Here is a 24,228-nt window from a genome sequence, read left to right as displayed (position 1 = left end):
GTGGTTACACATAACCAGTAGATGGCAGTGTTGTAAAACATATAAAAGACACAGGTGACTATTTGTCATACAAAACTACCTGAGAGACAGGTAGCTACTTTTGTTTTATAGATGGTCTGTCTTTGTGTGTGTGTGTGTGTGTGTGTGTGTGTGTGTGTGTGTGTGTGTGTGTGTGTGTGTGTGTGTGTGTGTGTGTGTGTGTGTGTGTGTGTGTGTGTGTGTGTGTGTGTGTGTGTGTGTGTGTGTGTGTGTGTGTGTGTGTGTGTGTGTGTGTGTGTGTGTGTGTGTGTGTGCGCCTGTATGTGCACTGCTTGAAGGCATTCGTATGGCTGGTATTGCTAAGTGGGGAGGCTGAGATCCTACTTTGACAGCAGTCTCTTAAGACGGCGTGACAGACACCAACCTGTTCTCCTTATACTCTTACAGAAATAGATTCAAGAACATTCCCTCATACACCTAAAGCAATTCATTTTCCTCTGACATCTGAAGCATCCCTCATATTTCATTGTCATGTCATAAAATCTGCATGTCTCCCTCCCCTCACTGCTTCGCACTCTCTCTCAGCACCCCACTGTTCTATCCTGTTCTCTCCTCTCTCTCACACACTCAGGCATGTGCACACATAAACATCAAAGGGGGCTTGAGCCCCTGCCCTGCCCTGTAAAAAGTGCCCTCTCCAGACCATGAATTCACTATGGTGAAAGAAATGCAAATGCCCTCTTCCCATGCCATACATGAAGGCAGCATTCAAGAGAATTGCCTTGTCCAAACTCTCCTGAACTTGAATGCAGCGCATCTTATGTTGAAAGAATTACCCTCTCTGTGTAGAAAGTCATGCCGTTACGGCAAATCTCCAGTATTCACTTGATTATGCTTAATTCAGTGTGATATCAACTATCAAGCACCAAAAATAGCCGACCTCCAGGCTCACAGCGCGTCGCAGCGTGCACGTTGTGAGCTTGGAGGTCTGCTATTTTCGATATTTTCACCAAAAAACCCTTTTCGAAATTTCAGCCCCTGCCTCTCTAACATTCTCTGCACGTCCCTGCACTCACTCCTTTGCTCTTGTCTTTTGGTAGATAATGGCTTCTACCTTCCTGTCAGTTAGCTTATATACTGTATAAACTTAACAAGCAACTGTGCCTCAGCTGATAGCGAGGCTGTGATTAATTTAGACATGCTGGCAGCAAGCTGTGTAAACAGCCATTAGTAATTCATGACTCTGTCCAGTGTCCCCGGGCTTCAATTAACCCTCCCTAGCAGCCCTCACATTCTTTCCCACTGTCATCGTTGTCGCTCTCATTCTTCCTCCCATCCCCTCGTTTCGTTTCATCTCTCCCTTCCCCCTGTTCCTCCTCGCTGTTTCAGTCATTCCCTTTGCATACAAATGCAGACGTTTTTTTTTTCTTGTGTCTCCATCGCATCTTATCCTCTCCCTCACTAGCGGTAGTCTCCACTACAAATCCTAAAGATTTCTAATAATAACAGACAACAAGCCAAGCAGGTGCCATGTACGCTCATCTAATGTAGACTACAGTATGCAAATTGCTAACTGGGGGGGGGATTATGTGAATAAAACTTGCATAAAAACAAGCTAGTTGCTCCATGGGATGTGTGGTTTTCTTGACGGTCAGGAATGCAGATGTTGTCTTTGAAGTCAACTTTGTCAATTTTGTTCCAGGGACGCATAGAAAGAAAGATTTGAGTTACAAATTTAAAGATATATATTCAAAGATTTGCTAAAATGTTAATGACTTTGCAAAAAGGGCAGATCTACAAGCTCATAGAGAGGCACTCGGTGCCGCGCCAGGAGCTTGAATATCTGCTATCTTTCAATAGCTAAACTATAAAATAATGGTTAAAGTGGTTAAATATCTAAAGTGACACAGCTGCTTTCCAGGTCTAAGGGGCCTAAATGCCAACATCAAAAGAAGGACTCATGTTCTTACTGTAACCTAACCTAACTTAAATGGAACAATAGCTGTACTGACTCTGACCTCTAGGACCTTTCCATGGAGGGTTCATGTGGCGTTAGCAATGACCAATGGACACTTTTTGTTTGGCTCTGCAATATTGGGTTGTGTTGGTAGTATTGAGCATTATTGTATGTGTTTGACATGGCGGTGAGATACTTGTGTAGAACTGACTATTAACATCAACTGTTTGGACACTTTTGTTTGGCACTGTTAGTTGTGCTTCAAGTATTGCTATTTGTGTTGTGATGTGACACTTATGAGCATTGACTTCTTTTTCGACACTTTATGTACAGTATATATCCTTCTTCTTGTATTTTTTTGTATCTTTGTGTATCCACCTGCTTCCTCCAGAATTTACTGTAGAATTATTTGTGGGACACACCCAGGTTAACAGCAGACATACAAGCTCAAGTCGCGTCGCAGATGCAACCGTTGTGAGCTTGTAGATCACACTCGGCTGCGACGCCGGAAATGCTGCACGCCTTCTGCGCAATGCACGATGGGACATTGGATATATTCTTCTTTTTTTTTTGTGCCTTGCTTTTTTTCACTGTACACAACAGTACTTATTTTTTTTTCTTTTCGTACTTTCTCTGTAACCTTTGTAACCTTAAACTGCTTTGCTGCCTCTGGGTGACTGATTTCCCCCTTGGGATAAGGTATCTATCTATATCTTACTCTCGCCCAGCAGCTCCTGGTCCATCAGGCTGTCCTGGCGGTTGCCCAGGACGAAGGCCAGGAAGGAGAGAATGAGCGCGTCCAGGATGCCCATGATGGCCAGGATGTAGGCCCAGCGCACCGAGCACGCCCCCAGCCTGTACTTGTCCGTCTGCTCGCCGCACATCCGCTTCACCTCGTCGCTGTCCCAGCCGTCCGGGTAGATCATGCAGCCCAGGATGAGACAGGTACCTGAGAGGTGAGGGACAGGGAGGAGACAGGCTCAGGGTCTATAGCAGTGCAATCTGGCTAGCCATCGTCAAAGAAAAGGTCGATCCTTTTCACTTGACTTAACTGGAGCTCAGTTGTAACTCGAGCTCAGTTAGGCTGTTCTTGAGAGACTAATAGCAGTGGTATAATATATATATGTCACGTTTTCTTTTTAGTTTCAGTGAAATTGAGAACAGGAGCGCTCGCCGTGCGGTGCGGGGCAGAACAAGCGGTCGCTTTGATCCACAACAAAGACAATGACAACGTAGCGTCGGCAGGAATGATAGCGCCTCACCCCACGGAGGTTAGGGTTAGGCATAATTTTACTGAGGTTAAGGTTAGGGTTAGGGTTAGAGTTAGGCATAGTAAGCTAATGGCGAAACGAAAGAGATGTCGCAAACGAGTGACGTCAGCGCCTAGCCTACACTAGTGAATACGCAGAACTACACAGGTGTGCTGATAAGAGGCTATCAAAGTGAATTGATCCAGGTGGTGGTAGGGGTGTGTGGTGAACGACAAAACGAGCGCTCTTACCCCAATCTCACTGAGTTACCCAAACTGACTGTAACATATATATATATATATATATATATATATATATATATATATATATATATATATATATAGAAGTGTTGTGTACTTGTAGAGCTGCTATTTTCACTAGCTTGGGTCTCGGGCAAACGTCTAATGAAATCCCTTACAGGCAAAAACGTTGGGTAACACAGATCAGAACGCATTGCGACTTGAACTTGTAGACTAGAGAACTTGTAGACTCGGCTATTGTCACCCGACAACACTATCGTATGACGAAACATAAAATTGGGCTTAAAATACGTTTAGAAGAAAAAAGTCATACCTTATAGGTCTGCATTATTACCTGATTTTGTTGAATACATAATTTTGCAAAGTTTCAAATCAATTCTTGAATTATTGTCTTAATAAAGAATTCATTTGCACAAAATAAACATTTACAGAATGATAAATAACGTGTGTTATAGAGGCTATCTTGCATGGAGGTGAACACGGGTATGCCTTGAGATTTTGACTTGACCTGTGCCATTCTGAAAACAACTGCAGTATTTTATCTGAGTGGTAGCAAGCGAGCATGATTGCATTAGGAGATGAGACCTGTCACAGGGAAGAGTAGAAATGAAGTAGGGAAATGAGAAGGCAGTTTAAATTAGAGAAGTGGGATTGCAGAGAGGCAAGAGAGGGAGCGAGAGAGAGAGTGTCACTGTCACTGTGCTGCCCGGCCAACATGACCTGCCTTCATTAGCTCTCTGCAGAGTGGATGACAATGACAGACTAGGCCAAGTGCAATCCTCTAATAACAGTCCTGCTGTCAGTAGAGGAGCGCGTGTGAGTGCGCGCACACAGACACACACAAGCACAACACAAGCACACAGAGAGAGAGAGTATATAGATGTCGGTGTCATCAAGTCAGTGTCACTGGTCTGAGAGGTCTGTTTCAGTCAGAACTTTCTCAAGAAGGCAGTGGTGTGTGTGAGATGGGGGGGGGGGGGGGTTAGACAGCATTAGATAGCTCTCTCTCTCTCTCTCTCTTTAAAAATCACACCCGTGTGAACTGAGCGGTGGTCTTGGAGGCAAAACAAATATATAATAATAATTATAATAAAAAAGATTAAATAAATATTTTTTTAAAATATTTAAAATAATAATAATAATAATAATATGGGGGGGGGGGGGGGTGCTTGCTTGTGTGTGAGAGAGAGAGCCATCCATCCATCCATGTCACTCAGGCCACCACTGGTATTGCAGTTGATGCTCAGGGCAGACTAGACTCAACAGCACCTCTCTGGTCACCAGGGGTACTTAGGCTACATACGGACCCACCCACATACATAGACGGATACACACACGGCCACGCTATGGAGACGGTGTGACCACCGCTCAAAAAGAAGCAGCCAGGATTACTCAGTATAATCTGTGGAATCTAGCCGATCTACAGTAGCCGATCTACAGTAAGTAAATGTACTCAGTAACTTTACACCAGGGGTTCCCAAACTTTTTTGTCTCAGGGCACCCCATAAATATTTTTTTTAATCCGAGGCACCCCAACATTATAATTTTCACTCCCAGCACCTTATATTTATAGCATATCGTCGTTGTCGGGGTGGAAACCTTGTATGTCCAAAACCGTTAGTTTTGTCATCTATAAAATGTACTAAACTGCACACAACGCCTCGCATCACGAGGCGTTGTGTGCTTGTAGATCGGCTGTTTTCACTAGTTTTGTGCGACAGACAGTCTTGTATGATGAAGCAGGGCTTTGCTTTACCAAAAGACGTACACATTTGACACTTGGAGATACGAGGTTTCTGCCCGACACTCCGACAGTGACGATATTTTAGTGATTATGTTGCGAGGAAAACGTTGAGATAATAGCCTTTTTGGTTAGAACTGACTGAAAATAACTGTGTACTTCAAGTTTAAAATTATACTAAATATTTGTTCAAGTGTCCAAATAAATTCCAAACATTATCAAATTATCCCGCGGCACCCCTGGACTGCCGTCACGGCACCCCAGGGTGCACGGTCACCCACTTTGAAAACCCCTGCTTTACACCATGCACTGACAAAGTGTGAGTGCTCTTTCTAGAGTGGACGACTCTTTTTAAATGAGAGGATTGTGAGGGCATATAGTGGGCTGCACTCCTCTACCATACTGTACCAATCGATTTGCTGCTGCAGGCTTACAGTGCGGTAATAATAACAGACTTGGGTCAGTGTCATGCTCTGTCAGCGGCAAATATTTACAGAGCTTAAAGTATTTTCTGGTCCCCGGGGGAAGAGGGGAGATTGCCTTTACTGCTTCATCCAGCAGATGTATGAGTGCAAGCAGAAGCGCGTGCATGCTGCTTTTCTTCGGCTCTCTCTCGGTGCCACGCCATGAGTTTGAGATCTGCTATTTTTGAAAAACTGAAAATGTGTGCAAATCTTTGAATAGTCCATATATTCTTTTAAAGCGAACATTTTTAACTCAAATCTTTGCTTCTGGGGGGTCCCCGGAACAAAATATTTTGAGATGGGGGTCAAAAACGGTCAAAAACATATCATTCTAATTCTTAAAAAACTTTGAACACCACCATAAAGAAACATACGTCTTCAGAAAACCATTAGGATTTAGAAGAAGGTTTGTCTAGGGGTTAAAGGGGAACTAGGCAAGTCTGTGTTGTGTGTGTACAAACACATTCCCCTCTTCCCCTCCCCTCTACGACAGGCATCAAACTTTTATGGCCCGATCAATTACCTCAGTGCACAGCCCCTTTGAAGTTCAAAGGGAGCAATTAAGAGCTCTGGCCAACCCACCCTGACAAAAACGTCCCTCCAAGGGATTAATGTCAATATGAACAGTGGAACAGACCCAAAATACAGCCAGGGGGATGTGTCTTTCTGCAAGGAAACACCCCAGCACAATAATATAGTGACTGATAAAGGGAAATGACTACTAAAAAGATGTATATATATATACTGTATATTAAAAATAGTCTTAAAGTTACCTAGTTTCCCTTTGAAGGGGTATTTCACTTTCAAAAAAACTTTTGGTAATTTTATCATCTAATCAGGCTTTTATGAACACCCTGAACAGTTTTTAATTAGCTTGATTGAATATTTAGATATTTGATGTAAATGTTACCAGGCCCTCCAGGCCCAGGGCCTCTCCCCACACACACCCATTGTAACTTCAAACTTCATTTTAACCATGATAGATTCATTAATTACACACATTATTTTTTCTGGTGATTCATACTACCCTCCTAATACGTGAGTAGGCCGTGTTTTTTCGATAACATTCTTCATTTATTTTTAATAATAATTTTTTTGTATTTCATTTTTTCCATTTTTCCAAATAATTATTAAAAATAAATGAAAAAAGTTATCGAAAAAACACGGCCTGCTCACGTGTTAGGAAGGTAAAATGAGTCACCAGAAAAAATAATGGGTGTTTCTAATGAATCTATCATGGTTAAAATGGAGTTTGAAGTTACAATGGGTTTGTATGTGGAGAGAGGCCCTACCACTGCTCCCTGTTGAAAGTGGAATATCCCTTTAAGTGTCTTGCTCATGGACCCTTTGACGCGTCGACTGGGCGAGAGTTGAACTGGGCCAAGAGTCGAACGGGTGACCATCTGATTCCCATACATACAGCCTCTCTAACCACTCAGCTATAAAGGGGGTAAACATCAGCTCTAAGAGACACAAGGTTTGTGTTTTTCCTTGTCAGCTAAATGCCTATATATGCTGCCTATATATGCATCTTTGCTGCATAGTGGAAAATAATTTGCCCAAAGCAGAGTTGTCCCCACTTAATCTTGTCAGCTCTTCAACACCTAATAATAAAGGATGAACAAAAGCAGCATAGTCTAAAAATGGCTTACATGAATAATAACTTGCATTCGGCAAACTTTCTTGTTCTTAATTTCTGTAAAAATGAGGATGACGAGTGGGTGTTTGTGTTCATCTTTTGAGAGAAAAGATATGTTTTCAAATTTAGTATCTGAGGCGAGGATGTATTCCTCAGCTTTAGCGAGCATGTGAAATCGATTAATGTTTTGCCGCGCGGGAAATGAAAGTAAATTCTACAAAATAGCATATGATCATAACTTCCTTGCAATGACTTCTCCCTCTCATCTAAACTTCTATCCATCTCCCTGCACCACAGCGTGAATGCTCACCAAACTGCCATGAATACATGAAACAAAACGTTCAGATGAAGAACCAGTTTTCAGATTAGTGATGTGTAATATTTCTAGATTTTGAGAAAGAAACAGCAGGTGCTATGTACCTTTTGGAATGGTGTAGTTCAATATTCACACTTCACAAGATTTTCAGTTCAAAGTAAAAATGGAATACACAAGCTGTTTAAAAAGAGGAATTATGCACAGTTCTTGGCCTGAAGGAACTTGGGGAACAGGGTAGGGGTTAGGATGAGAGTGGGGGTATCGCAGTAGGGGGGCTACTTGCTGGTGGTACGTCAATTAATTAACCAGAGAGCATATTTCTTGCCTTCTTGGAAAACCGTTTCCCCTTTCTCTTTTGTCTATAAGATGACTGTTGTCATTTTAACCACGTTCACCCGGGCCTGAAAGCCCAAAATATAACTAGAACCTGATCGTTAGAACAGGATAGGCGGGACAAGAAATAGAGAACATAGCAGATCTACATGGCAGTAATATATTAAGGGAGTAAAAATGCATCTAGTATATTGTCCACTTGCTGCCCAGGTCAACACCAATGACTGAATCACTGCAACTTACTCTTTGCACATTCTACACCGTAGAGACACTAGTATATCTAACCATAATGGGACAAATGGGAGGAATTAATGTTACGGCTTGGTCCAAGTTGCTTTATCACTATAACATGGCCTCACTCACATAACTGTATCTTTTTAGAATTTGCACTATTCTTTTTAAGTTTTTCTTTCTGTTTTTCTATGTTATGTAGCAGCCTGCATGTCCAAGACAAATTTCCCTCGGGACCAAATAGAATAATCTTGAATCTTACAGTACACAATCACAACACATCACATTGTGATGATTCATCATACAACAAATTACATAGGGTTAAATAAGTGGTTACATATTTTAAACGTTACAAAAATGATTATGTTTGCAGCTTTGTATACAGTAAAATGGAACACACATGTGCAGTGGAACAAAAAACACATTATATGTAGGAGACATTGTCTGCCTCACTCTGAATCTGGAACGGCTCCTGTGCCTTTGTGAAGGGCATGTTTGCACCGCCTGACATGCCCTTGCTGATATGTATTCTCTTTCAGTCCCACCATACATTGTCATAATAGACCAGGGCAAAGGGGTTGGCTCATTTGTAGGATTGTATGTGCGCCTTTGCGTGTGTGTGCACACTTGCCCTACCTATTTGTCAGGGTACACAGATCCTTACGGGTATATTTTTACACTCTCAGAGTTACATTAACATTCAGGAGTTTACTGTGTGTGAGTGTATAGAGCATCGCAGTGCAGTGTCGGAAGTAAACAACCCATTCATTTTCACCATAGCGTTTTTCATTATCAGCCACAAAGTCGTAGCAATTCAATGTACACTTACCACTAGGCTGGTGGTTGTAAAATGGTTCTATATGCTCCTGTAGAACCCCCGAGTATGTATGCAATCACTCTAGTTTTAGTAAAAACACGTTTTAATCAAGATCGCACGGAGAAGAACTGCATTTCCCATACTGCTAAACATGTACATCCGGTGAAATCGACGTCTGTGATTGGTCTAGCCTCTTCTTCTTTCATGTATCTTGCGGTTACCGCGGAAGTAGCTACTGCCCCCTGTCTTCCCGGCGGATTATTGCACGTCAGCAGAACTGCGTGAGCGATCGTCTTTCTTTTACAAATATGATGCACTATGTTAAGGATGACGATAAGAGCGTCCACAGAGATGACAATCACTACATTTCAGGCCATATGCTGGCCTGGATAACTAAACTGAGCGTGATTTAAGGGCTTTATTTCAGGAAACAACAACAACATTCGCAATGCATTCTGGGAGTGTAGTTTCCGCAATTTTAAAAATAATGATGTACACAGTCTTGTACCCTGCCCTTTTTTTCAGCTTTCTAATTAATCTTTGCATTAAAAAAAATGTGAATATTGACATGATCCCTCTCCAGCCGAGGTGGCTTTGTCCAAGGCTTAAAAACGTTTAAATAAATACTTTATGAAATGAATGCGGAAAACGCTTCCGACACCAGAGTGAGGACGGGGTGGGGCTTCAACTGCGATGCTCTATATGGGTTGTCTGTGTTTTGTTGTAGTCCATGTAATAATAACATATTTAATTTATAATGTACTTTACATCTGTGCAATTTATGAGTTAATTTCATTAAGTGTCCGACAAAGCTTGACAAAATGTGACCCTGGGCGTACAACAAACTTTGGACAAAGCCAGATGGTGGAGCTTAGCAAAAAATAATCATCACACCACTATATCGAAGAAACTAAAACAAAACATTTAAAACGTGAGGGCATAGGTGTCTCCCATGGTACGTAGGTTGGTCTTGGAGGTTTTGAGGAGGTTATAGCTGGGAGGGAATTCGTAAATATTGGGCACTTGGTGACAAGTTTTTGATTTTTGGTATGGTGTTAGGTATGGGTATAAGGTTTTCAAAAACCATCGCAAACAAATTGGGCTCGCCCCCTAGTGGTCTGTTTGCAATGAATCAAATATTCGATACATCAGTATATGGTTCAAACCCCAAATAATTGATGAAAGAGATTTTTCAATGGATTCTGTTACTATTGGGTATGATAAACAACATACTAAAAATTCAGGGAAAAATATCTACCGGAAAGGCACCATTTTCAAGATGGCGTCCACGATGGCTGCCGGGAGCCGAAAATGCCTATAAACTGGGTCTTAATGTGTAAAAAATCATAATAAATCTGCACTTGGTGAAGAGTTTTAGATTTTTGGTATGGTGTTAGGTATGGGTATAAGGTTTTCAAAAACCATCGCAAACAAGTTGGGCTCACCCCCTAGTGGTCCGTTTGCAATGAATACAATAGTAGATCTGTCAGTATATGGTTGAAACCCCAAATAATTGATAAAAAAGATTTTCAATGGATTCTGTTACTATTGGGTATGATAAACAACATACTAAAAGTTCATGAAAAAATAACTACCTGAAAGCCATCATTTTTAAGATGGTGTCCACAATGGCTGCCGGGGGCTAAAAATGCCTATTTAACATGTATAAATTCATATAAAATATGCACTTGGTGAAGAGTTTTTGAATTTTGGCATGGTTACAGGTATGGGTATAAGGTTTTCAAAAACCATCGCAAACAAGTTGGGCTCGTGCCCTAGTGGTCTGTTTGCAATGAATCAAATATTAGATTGGTCAGTATATTGTCGACCACTAGGGGGTGAGCCCAACTTGTTTGCGATAGTTTTTGAAAACCTTATACCCATACCTAACACCATGTCAAAATGTAAAAGCTAGTTACCAAGTGCATATTTTATATGAATTTTTACACATTAAATAGGCATTTTTAGCTCCCGGCAGCCATCGTGGACGCCATCTTGAAAATGATGGCTTTCCGGTAGTTATTTTTTCCTGTAATTTTAGTATGTTGTTTATCATACTCAATAGTAACAGAATCCATTGACACATCTCTTTTATCAATTATTTTGGGTTTCAACCATATACTGACAGATCTACTATTGTATTCATTGCAAACAGACCACTAGGGGGCGAGACCAACTTGTTTGCGATGGTTTTTGAAAACCTTATACCCATACCTAACACCATACCAAAAATCTAAAACTCTTCACCAAGTGCAGATTTATTATGAATTTTTACACATTAAAACCCAGTTTATAGGCATTTTCAGCTCCCGGCAGCCATCGTGGACGCCATCTTGAAAATGGTGCCTTTCCGGTAGTTATTTTTTTCCAGATTTTTTAGTATGTTGTTTATCATACCCAATAGTAACAGAATCCATTGAAAAATCTCTTTTATCAATTATTTGGGGTTTCAACCATATACTGATTTATCGAATATTTGATTCATCGCAAACAGACCACTAGGGGGCGAGCCCAACTTGTTTGCGATGTTTTTTGTAAACCTTATAACCATACCTAACACCATACCAAAAATCAAAAACTTGTCACCAAGTGCCCAAAGTTGATGTTTTTTGACGGATTCCCTCCCAGCTATTAGTGTTTGAAGAGCTCGAGGGCTGTGGTGAGACTAACTCCTTGAGATAGGAAGGGGTGTTGCCGTGGATGCACTGATGAGTTTAACAGGTTGTTCCAGGCACGTGCACACATAAATGGTGCATTTATATAGCGCTTTTATCCTAGGCGCTTTACATTCACCCATTCACACACACATTCATACACCGGTGGCGGTGCTCACTAGGAGCAATTAGGGGTTCAGAGTCTTGCTCAAGGACCCTTCGACATTAACTCAGGGGGAGCCCGGATTCGATTCGAACTGGGAACCCTTCGGGAACCCTTCGTGCTCTAATAACGGTTTCTCTACCTCTGAGCTATGCCGCCCCACACATAGACATCAAATGGGGCTTGAGCCCCTGCCCTTTTATCAGTCTGTAAAAAGTGCCCTCTCTCCAGACCATGAATGCAGTTTTTACTATGGTGAAAGAAATGCAAATGCCCCCTTTCCATTCCATACCTGAAGGCAGCATTCAAGAGAATTGCCTTGTCCAAACTCTCCTGAACTTGAATGTAGCATCTTATGTTGAAAGAATTGCCCTCTCTGTGAAAAAATCAAGCATCGAAAATAGCCGACCTCCAAGCTCACAACCCGTAGCGGCGCGACGCGTTGTGAGCTTGGAGGTCTGCTATTTTTGATTATGTTCACCAAAATGCCCTTTTAGAAATTTCAGCCCCTGCCTTTCTAACATTCTCTGCACGTCCCTGGGGCGTTGTCCATATGCCACATAGTATTTGTAAAGCAAACAAGCAAAACTATAAGCACTGGGAGTTATCTCAGGGCTCTGTTCACACGACTGCTGCTGTCTCTTCGTCATGTGCAGCCAGTCATGTGGATTGCATGCTGTAGACTTCTGGGATATCAAAAGATACAACGATTCCCTCTTTCATCTCTCTCCATTTCCTGCAGGATTTTCTCTTTCTTTCTTTCTCAGCAGGGGGCATCTCCACTACGCCGCAGAGCACACCATCATAGGATGCTCTATAGCTTTATCTTAGCCCCCCTGACATACATACACACTACCGGCTATCCTTAGGGTAGAGGAGGATTTAGAGAGTAGCGGATGGGGTGGGGCGGCTGTGGCTCAAGGGTAGAGTGGCCGATAGAGCGGCCGGGTGGAGAACCGCAAGGTTCCCAGTTCGATCCTAGGCTCCCCTGGCCCAGAGTTAGTGTTGAAGTGTCCTTGAGCAATAACTAGAACTAGAGGTCTTCGGGTTGTTCCGAGACCCTAAATTACCCGGGATTCGGGTCCATTCACAAGTAGTGACTTCGGAGCCGGGTCGGAGCCGCTACCGTATGCCCCGGGTCCCGGGTCTCTGACAGTGAGATCGCTGGTTCCATGCTGGCTGTCACAGCTGTAAATGACCCCCGCTGTACTCCTCCAGTCAGTGAGAGGCGAGCTGCCTTGCTACGTCACGTGGCTTGTCAAGAACTAGTGGGCTACTTTAAAGCAATATGCTCTGCTGTGACATAAATGAACAGTGGATTAGCATGAATAATGGCTAAGAAGAAAGATTACGCATCTAAAGAAAACGTGGATTTATTTTTCCTGTCCGCATTGATTGACTGGTCTACTCTGGGAAATACTTTAATGACCAGGGGCAGCAGCAAGCAACGGTAAGAAAGAAAAAGTCCTATTTAATTATAATATACAACTCTTGTCTCTTTATAATAGCGTTGACATTCGGTCATTTCGGATCTCGGCTCCGGTTCCGACATCTCTTGGGGCTGCCTGGGTATCGGATCTCATATTTCTAATTATAGCATTTTTCGCAGGCCCATTTGGGTTCGGGTTCTACTCTGAAACATGCAAGGCACGTTGAGGTGCCTTGCATGGTTTCCTCCGCCATCGGTGTATGAATGTGTGTGTGAATGAGTGAATGTAATGCACAACCTATGTAAAGCTCTTTGGAATGAAGCGCTATATAAATGCACCATTCATTTAAAGGACAGAGGCTGCCATTTTGTAGCTATGTGTAATTTCTATAATCTATAGCTATAGTAATACGATTTATCTATAATCCCTCAGATATATATTATCCTTGCTCCCGCTCTCATTTACACTCTCTCTTGGTCTTGGTAGCACTGGGAGGCACACTCACAACTGATGAAGCCTCAATCACAGATGTTGACACAGGGATCTTGGTAGCAATGGGAGGCACTCTGACAATTTACCTCTCTCTCTCGCATGCATTGCTCGCACACTCGCGCGCACACACACACACACACACACACACACACACACACACACACACACACACACACACACACACACACACACACACACACACACGTTTGCAATTACTACTTTGTGGGGACATTACACATAGTCTACTATATTTGTGGGACATTCCATTCATTTTTAACCCTAACCCTAACCCTAACACTAACCCTTAAAAATTTGTCCCCACAAGGTTTTTTTCTCCGATTGTACTATCTTTGTGGGGACATGAGGTCACCACAAAGTAGTAATTCCCTGTCCCCACACACACACACACACACACACACACACACACACACACACACACACACACACACCAAACACACACCAAACACTCCTGTCTCTCCACAGCGGACAGCTGTTGGTAGTAGACCAGGTTGGCAGGAGGCCCCGTACAGTAGAGGAGGTGTTGCAATCTAGACCTCTCATAGTCTTCTGTCCAACCTCCACATACCTTTACACACACACACACACGCACGCACGCACATACCCGCAAACACACGCATATCAATCATAATTATGCCAAATTGCACAGGCACTGAGGTCTTCTCTGCCCGATTCATGTTCCTTTAAAAGTTATGGTTATTAGGCCTGTGTGTGTGTGTGTGTGTGTGTGTGTGTGTGTGTGTGTGTGTGTGTGTGTGTGTGTGTGTGTGTGTGTGTGTGTGTGTGTGTGTGTGTGTGTGTGTGTGTGTGTGTGTGTGTGTGTGTGTGTGTGTGTGTGTGTGTGTGTGTGTGTGTGTGTGCGCGCAGTGAGAGAGAGAACACGGCACATGGACGGGTTTCTGGTCCAGGTTACACTGAGAAGAACTAGATGCGTGCGCAGGTCGGTACCAAAATTAGCCAATGAAACCAGCGCTCCCCAAAACAACAGGTTTGGGGATTGGTAGGAATTGATTACATGATACAGTCACCTGTGCATTTAGTCTCAATGTTTGTAAACAAGAAACCCGTCTATACACAGAAAACCAGGAGGAAAGGCAAGCAAAAGAGAGAGATTCTCAGTGTAGGTACGTACATGAAAACTGTGGCACAGCAGGTGAGTGGACGATGGCAAATGGTACTAATGGGAGTTAATTAGGGTGGAAACCTTGCATACCAAGGTGGTATGCAAAGTACCCCCCCCCCCCCCCCCCTCTCCTCTCTCTCTCTTTCTACCCCTCCCCCCATCCCAATCCCTTCTGCTCAAGGGAGAAGTGTCCATGCTGCTAGAGCGCAGGGACGTGCAGAGAATGTTAGGGAGGCAGGGGCTGAAATTTCTAAAAGGGCCTTTTGGAGAAAATATTGAAAATAGCAGACCTCCAAGCCAGCTATTTTCGGTACTTGATACCACACTAAACTATAGGCATAAAAAAGGCAACTATTGAGGGCAATTCTTTCAACCTAAAGTAAGATGCTGCATTCAAGTTCAGGAGAGTTTGGACAAGGCAATTAATTCTCTTGAACGCTGCCTTCAGGTATGGCAGGGAAAGAGGGGCATTTGCATTTCTTTCACCATAGTAAAAATCAAACCTCGGTTCGAAGTGAAGCGGTGAATCTTAGTATAGAATTGTCTGGAGAGCCAATTTGTCATGTGAAGCTTGACCAATGTTCAATTCTTTATTTTGGACTGGATAGGCCTGGACGTACAGGACAGATAAAACCTGTTCATTCTGAACTGAAATGGCCATATATGGACATGGGACACACATTTTGTTTTTGAAAAAACCTATTCATTCTGGACTGATATTCTGGACATACGGGACAGATAAAACCTGTTCATTCTGGACTGAAATGACCATATATGGACATGAGGTGACAGACATTTTGTTTTTGATAAAACCTGTTCATTCTGGACTGGAATGACCATATATGGACATGAAACACACATTTTGTTTTTGAAAAAACCTGTTCATTCTGGACTGAAATGACCATATATGGACGTGGGACACACAAAGCCACTCATTGGAAGAGGCTTTCACCGCTTCAAAAACTGCATTCATGGTCTGGAGAGGGCACTTTTATACAGACATTTAAAGGGGCAGGGGCCTCAAGCCCCCTTTAATGTCTATGTGTGCACATGCCTGCGAGCGCACACACGCACGTGTGTGTGTGTGTGTGTGTGTGTTCACTTTTGATAATAAGGAGGGCATATGCTACGAGACATGAGTCCTGTGCAGCCTTCTGCATACCCCCCTTCCTCATTAACACCTGCGGGCGTCAGCCCTAACTAAATCATGCTGCGGTCTACCTGCTGTCCACCACCTGAGTGCAGTCACCTCTTTTACTTTAAGTAAAAGTATCAATACTGCAATATAGAAATACTCTGTTTCAAGTAAAAGTCTGGAATTCAAAATGAACTTAAGTAAAAGTACGAAAGTGTTGGCATCAAAATGTACTTAGAGTACCAAAAGTAAAAGTACACTTAGTCTGCTTTTTTTCTCCTCTACAGTCTACACAAAATCTCTATGCTGAAAATAGCTGATCTACAAGCTCACAAGGCGTTGTGAGCTTGTAGATCTGTTATTTTTGGCTAAAAGTTCTCAGAATATGGACGCTATAGGGTTCAAGTGGTTAATATAAAAAAGATGAAAAATATTATATATCATCAAAGATTTGGAGGACCCCCTGTAGTAACTAACTCTGAGGACCCCCTAGAGGTTCCGGAGGGAGTGAGTGTGTCGCTGTTACTACAGACATCTTTTTCGACACCCGACTCTAACCCTTACCCTAACCTTGACCTCCGTGGAGTGAGTCGCTAACCCTCCGGTCGAAATGATGGGCGTTCGCAAAAGCGAGATTTCCCCGGTCCCGGACCCCATGTTGAAGACCCCTGCTCTAAGTCCTTTTTAACTGCCCTCACCCAGGGCAGATTACGGCTGGGTATGTGAAAAGTGTATTTATGTGTATATTTAGCCTACCTGAGATCTGCTACAGCTTACCTATTTCATTTCATAGAGACGTGATAGTGATAGGTTGCTTGACTGAACTGAAGACTATCAATAGATTGAAGTGTAGACAATACAGCGATAAATGTTTGAACGTCTGAGAAATGGGGAAAATCCCAGTTGTCCGATGTCCCAGTTGGGCGAACAGACTATAATCATTGTCCACGACATTGCAAGCGGCGCGAAGGCCAGCGGACCTTGGTCCTGCTCTTCGCGCCCGAGCGCCGCAGGCGCGGCGCTCCGCCGGCCGCGCGAGTTACGAAGCCATGGTGAATGCAATCGTTATAAGCGCACGATAATGCATGAATGGGATGAAGATCGCTTGCTTTACAGTCTGTTCGCCCAACTGGGACGTCGGACAACTGGGACTAGCCCTGAGAAATGTAATCCACTAAAATGATTTGACAGCTTCAGCAAATAGTTACCTTACGGTTTTATAATATGAATACAAATGATACATTATCATTAACTGATATACGATGATTATCTTTTATAAAAGATTGTGCTACCCAGAGCACTTTAAGTCATTTAAATCAGCTCCACCTTTAGTACACATTCTTTTTTAAAAGGGGGGAGGGGTGACTGTTGGCTGCATTGGACAATCTCATTCTCGCAAATTCTCCACTACACATATTGAACAATAACCTGTGCTTTTAGATACCGTCTCTGTCCTTCCCAACTGCTCTGTATGCAGGCCACCATGCAGACGGTTACAAAAGGACATTTGCATGCTTCTTCTCTGCCGTCCACACAACACAGTGTTTCTCTTGTCGTTATGGCTGATAAGGATTTGAAACAAGGAGGAAGATGGGGGTGGAAGGTTGAGATAAAGAGTGTGTGTGTGTGGGGGGGGCTAAAGGAATAGATGAGAATGAAAAAGGAAGGCTGGTGGAGACGAAGAATCAAAAGAGTGGGAGACAGACACAAACGCCCGACCTGAGGCTAGAGACAGAGAGTCACAGGGGGCACAGTGACAGACAGAGAGTCACAGGGGGCACAGTGACAGACAGAGAGTCAAAGGGGGCACAGTGACAGACAGACAGACAGACAGACAGACAGACAGACAGACAGAGAGAACAGGACATACAGTAGAATGAGACGTTGCCTGGATGGAAGACTGTCATATTAAGATGCTTAATGTGGCAGAGAAACAACGTGATGTTAGGAATGACGATGAGCTTATTAGATTGATTGGCTATCAGGTTATCAGGTCAGAATCTTAAAGTGGTTAAAGGTGTGTGTGTGTGCGTGTGTGCGTGCGTGCGTGCGTGCTTGCGTGCGTGCGTGCGTGCGGACTGAAGAAGCCTAATTTATACTTAGTTGTGCACCGGTGTTGCGCACCTAAATAGTGGTGTCAGTTCAGCAAAAGCTAGGGTATGGCAAAGATAGTCCTCAGGCGTGCACGAAAAATAGAGTTTTGTCTTTTTTTTAGGTTTCTACGGATATGGCAGCCTGGAATGGTTGTTCAAGTGCAGCTAAACTACGTGCCACAATTAACAATAATGCATTGCACCTGAGCAGCTGACCTGCGGAACCTGGGAATATACCATTTTGTCAAGATGGGGAGAATACAAGTGTGGAGAATATAAATATAATACCTTGTAAATGTGACCATTTTGTAAAATGTTGCATTTGTCGTTATTTTACTGTACTTTAATAACCAGCACAGATAGACAAAAAGACATTCATGGATTTATATTTAAAAGTAACTTTTATTTTCCCCCCTGGACCCAGGGTATGGCAGCTGCATAACCCTGCCATACCCAATTGACGCCCCTGCACCTAAAATAGCCAATCTACAAACAACATTAGGGCAGTCAATCAATAGTCACAAACAACATTAGGGCAGTCAATCAATAGTCACGCAAAGTCATTGTGAGGAGAAAATAAGCAGTGGATTAGCCAGCATTGCCCTGGCTTGACAGAGGTCTCTGCTTATGTCTTTGAAGTGTTTTTCTTTTTTAATATATTTAAAGAAAATTGCTGGATGACGTTGTGTGTGTGCATCACTGCAGTTTCACTTGAGCTGCATTGGGATTCCAATCGTTCCTCTGCCACATCCCTCAAGCCCATCAACCCTGATTCACACTTAGTTGAAAATGGTCGATCTGCAAGCTCACAACGTATCACAATGTGACTCATCGTGAGAGTCTTTGAAAGAAACATAACATCAAATAGTTCCAAAGATGAGATACTTTGAGGATGGTCCCTTGCTTGCCATGAAATAGATTGACACCTGAATTTACAGTCCAATAACTCCCCCTGCTGAAGCAGGCATATACGCATCCAGCCCAGGCCCCTATCACACACTGGCCAGGCAGAACGGACAGAGAGTTATAGCCTTATTAAGTCATCATCATGTTCTCAAAAGGGACTCGTCCAACCTCAGTTCAAGGTTATGACACCTGTAATTCAAACAAATGTGGTTTTAACACATCGGCATACACACAACTACTTCCTCCATGTTCGTTGTAAACAGAAATAAGTGAATGCATTTGATCTGACTGCAAGTGTGGCGACGATTTGCACACCATGCATATAATCTTTGCTCACGACTACTTCATAATCTTTACACACGATCTTCGCCGAGGCAACAATCTGTTAAAATGCTTCAAATGGCCTATTTACTGAACCAGGGAAATAGTTCCGCACATAAATTATCATGGTAATCCTCCTCATGGGCAGGGGAACTGTTTTCCATTTTTAGATCGCTTCTCTCATGCGAGAAGACCCCCGCTGACAACAGAGAAATTGACAGGATTTCACAGAGAGGAAGAAGTTGTATCCCAAACTCTCAGGCTGGACTCACACATATGCGTGAAACATCGTCTGAGAATGGCCACTGGGGGCGCCGTACTAATGCATTGTCAATGCAAGGTTGTTTGGCTTTTTGTCGTTGCCGTGTCTCAAGCTAGCTAGGCTAGCTTGAGACACGGCAACGACAAAACACCAAGTCAACACACAAGTCAAACACAAGTCAAAGTCAACAGTCACTAGTCACTACACCTGTCATGATCAGAACCTTAGCTACAAACAGTTTCTGGAGAAGGTTTCCACCCGACAACGACGACATGAAACTTCATAATCAAGCGCTTGACAACCATCAAAAAAAGAAGTGTGTGTGTGTGTGTGTGTGTGTGTGTGTGTGTGTGTGTGTGTGTGTGTGTGTGTGTGTGTGTGTGTGTGTGTGTGTGTGTGTGTGTGCGTGTGCGTGTGAGAGTGATGCACACATGCGTGCGTGTGTGTGTGTGTTTTGGGGGGCATAAGCCGGGATTTGGAACAGGTGTTCTGATTAATTAGTGGCGAACCTGCAGAGTAAAGGAGCTTCTGCCAAGTGAGGATCGGCAGTACTGTAATGAGCGGAGCTGCCTTACAGACAGAAATATAACATGTGTTAAAGCCTTATGTACTCACTGTCAGCAGAGCTCAAATAGCCCTACAGTAATAATGTTTTTTGAAGCACTTCCATGACCAGGATAAGCCTATTTGGATGGGCACATACAGGGGCGTCACAAGGGGGGGGGGGGGGAGTGGGACTGAGTTAACAGAGCCCAAAGTGGAGGGGCCTTAATTCTTTTATACTTTAGCTATTGAAAAATAGCAGATATACAAGCTCACAGCGCACGGCACCGAGTGCCGTGCTGCGAGCTTGTAGATCTGCTATTTTTGAAAGGTCATGAAAATGTGTGCAAATCTTTGAATATATGTATTTTTTAAGCGAACACTTGTAACTCAGATTTTGCTTCTGGGGGGGTCCTGGAACTAAATATTTTGAGATGGGGGGTCCGTTGCCAAATACATATCATTTTGGGGGTCCTTCACATGAAAAAGTTTGAGCACCACTGACATAGAAACAAATCTTTGTTCAAAAAACCTTAGAAGTGAAATATTCAAAGACTTGGGATTTTTCAAACATAGCAGATCTACTAGCTTGCAGCGCGGCACCGAGTGTGAGCTTGTATATCTGCTATTTTTCAATAGTTAAAGCACAAAATAATTGAAGTGAATCCTTGTACCCAGGGCCCAGAATTTGGTGCTACACCCCTGGACACATACACCAGCTCTACGGTCTGGCCATATGGGGTTGTGAGTGGCGTGATGGGAAGCAACAGAAGAGCGGTTTCATTTTCTCAGTTGGAGACCGGGGAAGCTTCACGGGTAAAATGAAAAAGCCTCAGGTTCAAAACGTATTTACGTCAATTAAATCACTGAATGCTATGCTGCTACTTAGCTGAAAGGACGCTTAGTTGTGGTCGAACTATTCATCTTTCTAAATGCTTCCCTTTTCTCTCTATTATCTCTCAACCTCGTTTGTTGTGACAGTCTTCTGCATGTGGCAAGCAGCTTTGGCTTTGTATTACAGTTTTACAGTGTCTTCTCTGGAAATCATTCGCCTTTGAAGTTTGGAGCTGATGAGATTGTTCCATTTCAGCGCAGTGGTTAAAATATTCCTAACTAATTCTGTGATCTTCTCCACTGCAGTGTGCACTCTTCCTTTAACCCAGGGGTGTCCAAACTTTTTTTCAAAGGGGGCCACTTTGGAATATATTAAAGGGACTACACCATGAATTTAAAAATTTCCAATTTGTATGTATTTTCTTGGTGTCCCACCAGCACGTTCTATCCTCACAAAGTTCTATTTCTGACCATTGAGTCTTTCTCAGTTTATGGGCAGATCTATGTAAACAGCTCTCAGAACGGGCTGTCTGATTTTAGGTCCGATTGTGACATCACAATCGGGACCTACTGCTGTGCTGAGTGGGGGTTGGGGAGGGGGTGGGCAGGCCTGAGAAGGAGGCAGGAGGAGCTGGGAGAGGGTTGGAGAGGGGTGGGCAGGCCTGCTGAGCAGGAGGTGGGGAGGAGTGTGGGGCCAAAACTGGCTCAATAGCGCAGTCCTCCCACTCAGGATAAGGTGGTACTGCAGTTGAAAATGCTCTGAAAGCCAGGCAGAAATGACAGGGGCTCTGTATTCAGTAGCCTCAAACCTTTTGAAAAACATTTTGTTTTTGTAGAACCTTTAAAAACACCCAAGGGCCGACTACATCTCCTGTTTGACATAATGTACTTTTGGTCAGACCATAATAAAGTCACATACATACCGGTATACATAGTATTTAAACAATCTTATTTAACTATCATTAATATTTGATTTCAATGGTCTTTTGTCAGGTGTGTGCTCTTAACAAAACACAAGTAATTCAAACACATGCGACGCATTGTGAGCTTGTAGATCGTCTATTTTCATTTATCTTCTAAATTTTTATCCCACGATTTTGTAACCACTTTTTCACCCGGTGTCAATTATCTAATGTAATCCTGGGCACCACACTCCCTCTGACAACCTGGGGAGACAACGGACTGACCTCATGCTTCCTTCTATGCTTGAGGAGTCCAAGTTGCTTCTTTTCACCTGACAGGGGGGAGTTTCGATAGTTGGACATAGCGCATGGAAGGAAGTCAAGGAACACGTTATTCCAACCAGTTCCTTTCCCCTCCATCAGGCGCCCCGGCACTGCCGGCAGGCAGGATAGAGACCAAGATTACTGCAGGTTTTTGTGAGCGTACCTACCCTCGGAGACACGGGGAGAACATGCAAACTCCACACTTTTATACATTTGAAATCTTGAAATGGGACATTCTGCATAAAGAGTACTTTCTAAGTACATTTTGATGTCAATACTTTGGTACTTTTTCACAAGTATATTTCTACATGGCAATATTGATACTTTTAATTAAAGTAAAACATTTGAGTACCTTTTTCCACCACTGATCTATTATATATTCTGCATTCGACACCATCGTATAACCCCCCCCCCCCCCCCCCCCCAAAAAAAAATAAAAAAAATAAAAATAAATCTGGCTACTCTGCTGACTTGTCTCACTACTCATCCTGTTCGAGGTCACGATTGAACGGTCGGCCAAGGGGGGCTTGAGTCCAGCTCGTTGCCATGGAGATTCCTGGAACTCCATTGCGTTGCATTGATTCCCTCAACGCTTGATGCTGTTTTTTTTTACTTCTTCCGTCCAGCACAACAGCCTTCTTTTAGGAGCCACTGACTAGGGCTGGACAATTATTACTTAGAATTGTGATTTTTACGTTTCACAAAATATGGAATCATGAAGTTCGGCAATTAATTGAAACCAAAACTCTGGCACTGATGAGCACACTGACTAACACAGAAAAAAAAATACAACAGCCATATTTTCCCCCACCGAAAAACATCTATCAATAACTGTGATTAATAATAATCAGGATGATCTTTCTGGCCATAATCATGCAGTCCTACTGACTGTTCATGCCTGGTCGTCTCTGAGAGTGAGAGAGAGAGAGAGAGAGAGAGAGAGAGAGAGAGAGAGAGAGAGAGAGAGAGAGAGAGAGAGAGAGAGAGAGAGAGAGAGAGAGAGAGAGAGAGAGAGAGAGAGAGAGAGAGAGAGAGGAGAGAGAGAGAGAGAGAGAGAGAGAGAGAGAGAGAGAGAGAGAGAGAGAGAGAGAGAGAGAGAGAGAGAGAGAGAGAGACTGCCAGCAGTGTCGTTTCTATAGCAACCCCAACTATTTCCCTCACTGTTAACATACATCCACACACACATACAGAGACAATGAAGTGAGAAACTAAGCAAACTAGATGCCCCTGAGTACATGGCATAATATGTGCTCTTCTCATGTCTCCTCCTCACTGTAATGTTCTGGGTTTGCTGTATGTGGGGGACGATAAGCGATATTATCGTTTATCGTGATAAAAAACACTCACGATAATCGTATCGTGGAGATTTAATATATCGTGATATCGTCCTCCGTCATGCACTGGGATCAATTGACCTTTTATTTGCCGAGCTGCATAGAAGTTATAATATACGTACTTGATACAGTCTTTTTTTCCACTCCCAAATGTCTTTGCCAAAAAATAGCAGATCTACAAGCTCATAACGCGTCGCAAGAGCTTGTAGATTTTTTGGCTAATGTTCCGCCCCAGGATGATGATGGATGTTTGGGATATTTTGATTATCGCGATAATATCGTAAATCGGGATTTCTTTGGTCACAATAATCGTGATATGACATTTTCATATCGTCCCATCCCTACTTTTCACAAATCCCCTACAAGGCCCTCCATCTGAAGCATACATGTATACCTCCAAGGTCACTACAACAGTGTCACTTGCCAAATTTCTTAAATTATTAAATTAATTTAAATTAGGCTGCATGAAAGTGCTCAGGCTGCTCACAGCTCTCGTCTCAATCACCACGCCAAGTTTACCAGTTGTTCTGTTTCGCGAGTGCTCGCGCCTCTAGATATCCTCTCAAACTCAGACCTCATTTGTATTCTAGTTATGCTACAGGCTTTCATTCCATCCCTCTAGGGATGAAACGATACCCGATATTATCGTTTATCGTGATAAAAAACACTCACGATAATCGTATCGTGGAGATTTAATTCATCGTGAT

The 24,228-nt window shown here is 43.0% G+C and overlaps 1 protein-coding gene across 1 annotated transcript in view; it reads right to left on the bottom strand.

Moving 5' to 3' along the window:
* lhfpl3 (LHFPL tetraspan subfamily member 3) overlaps window positions 1-24,228 on the bottom strand; it is a gene marked incomplete at both ends in the record, with an annotated part of 41,978 nt that overhangs the window by 373 nt on the left and 17,377 nt on the right. Inside the window, one exon of the mRNA XM_080754368.1 lies at window positions 2,655-2,885. Within this exon, the coding sequence (XP_080610494.1) occupies window positions 2,655-2,885 (231 nt within the window). The remainder of the gene's footprint in view (window positions 1-2,654; window positions 2,886-24,228) is intronic.

The sequence above is a fragment of the Nannobrachium achirus genome, assembly GCF_963921795.1.
Source record: "Nannobrachium achirus genome assembly, chromosome: 23".
Taxonomy (NCBI): Eukaryota; Metazoa; Chordata; class Actinopteri; order Myctophiformes; family Myctophidae; genus Nannobrachium; species Nannobrachium achirus.
Note: the sequence above shows the minus strand (reverse complement) of the source record. Positions and strands in the feature narration are given on the sequence as shown.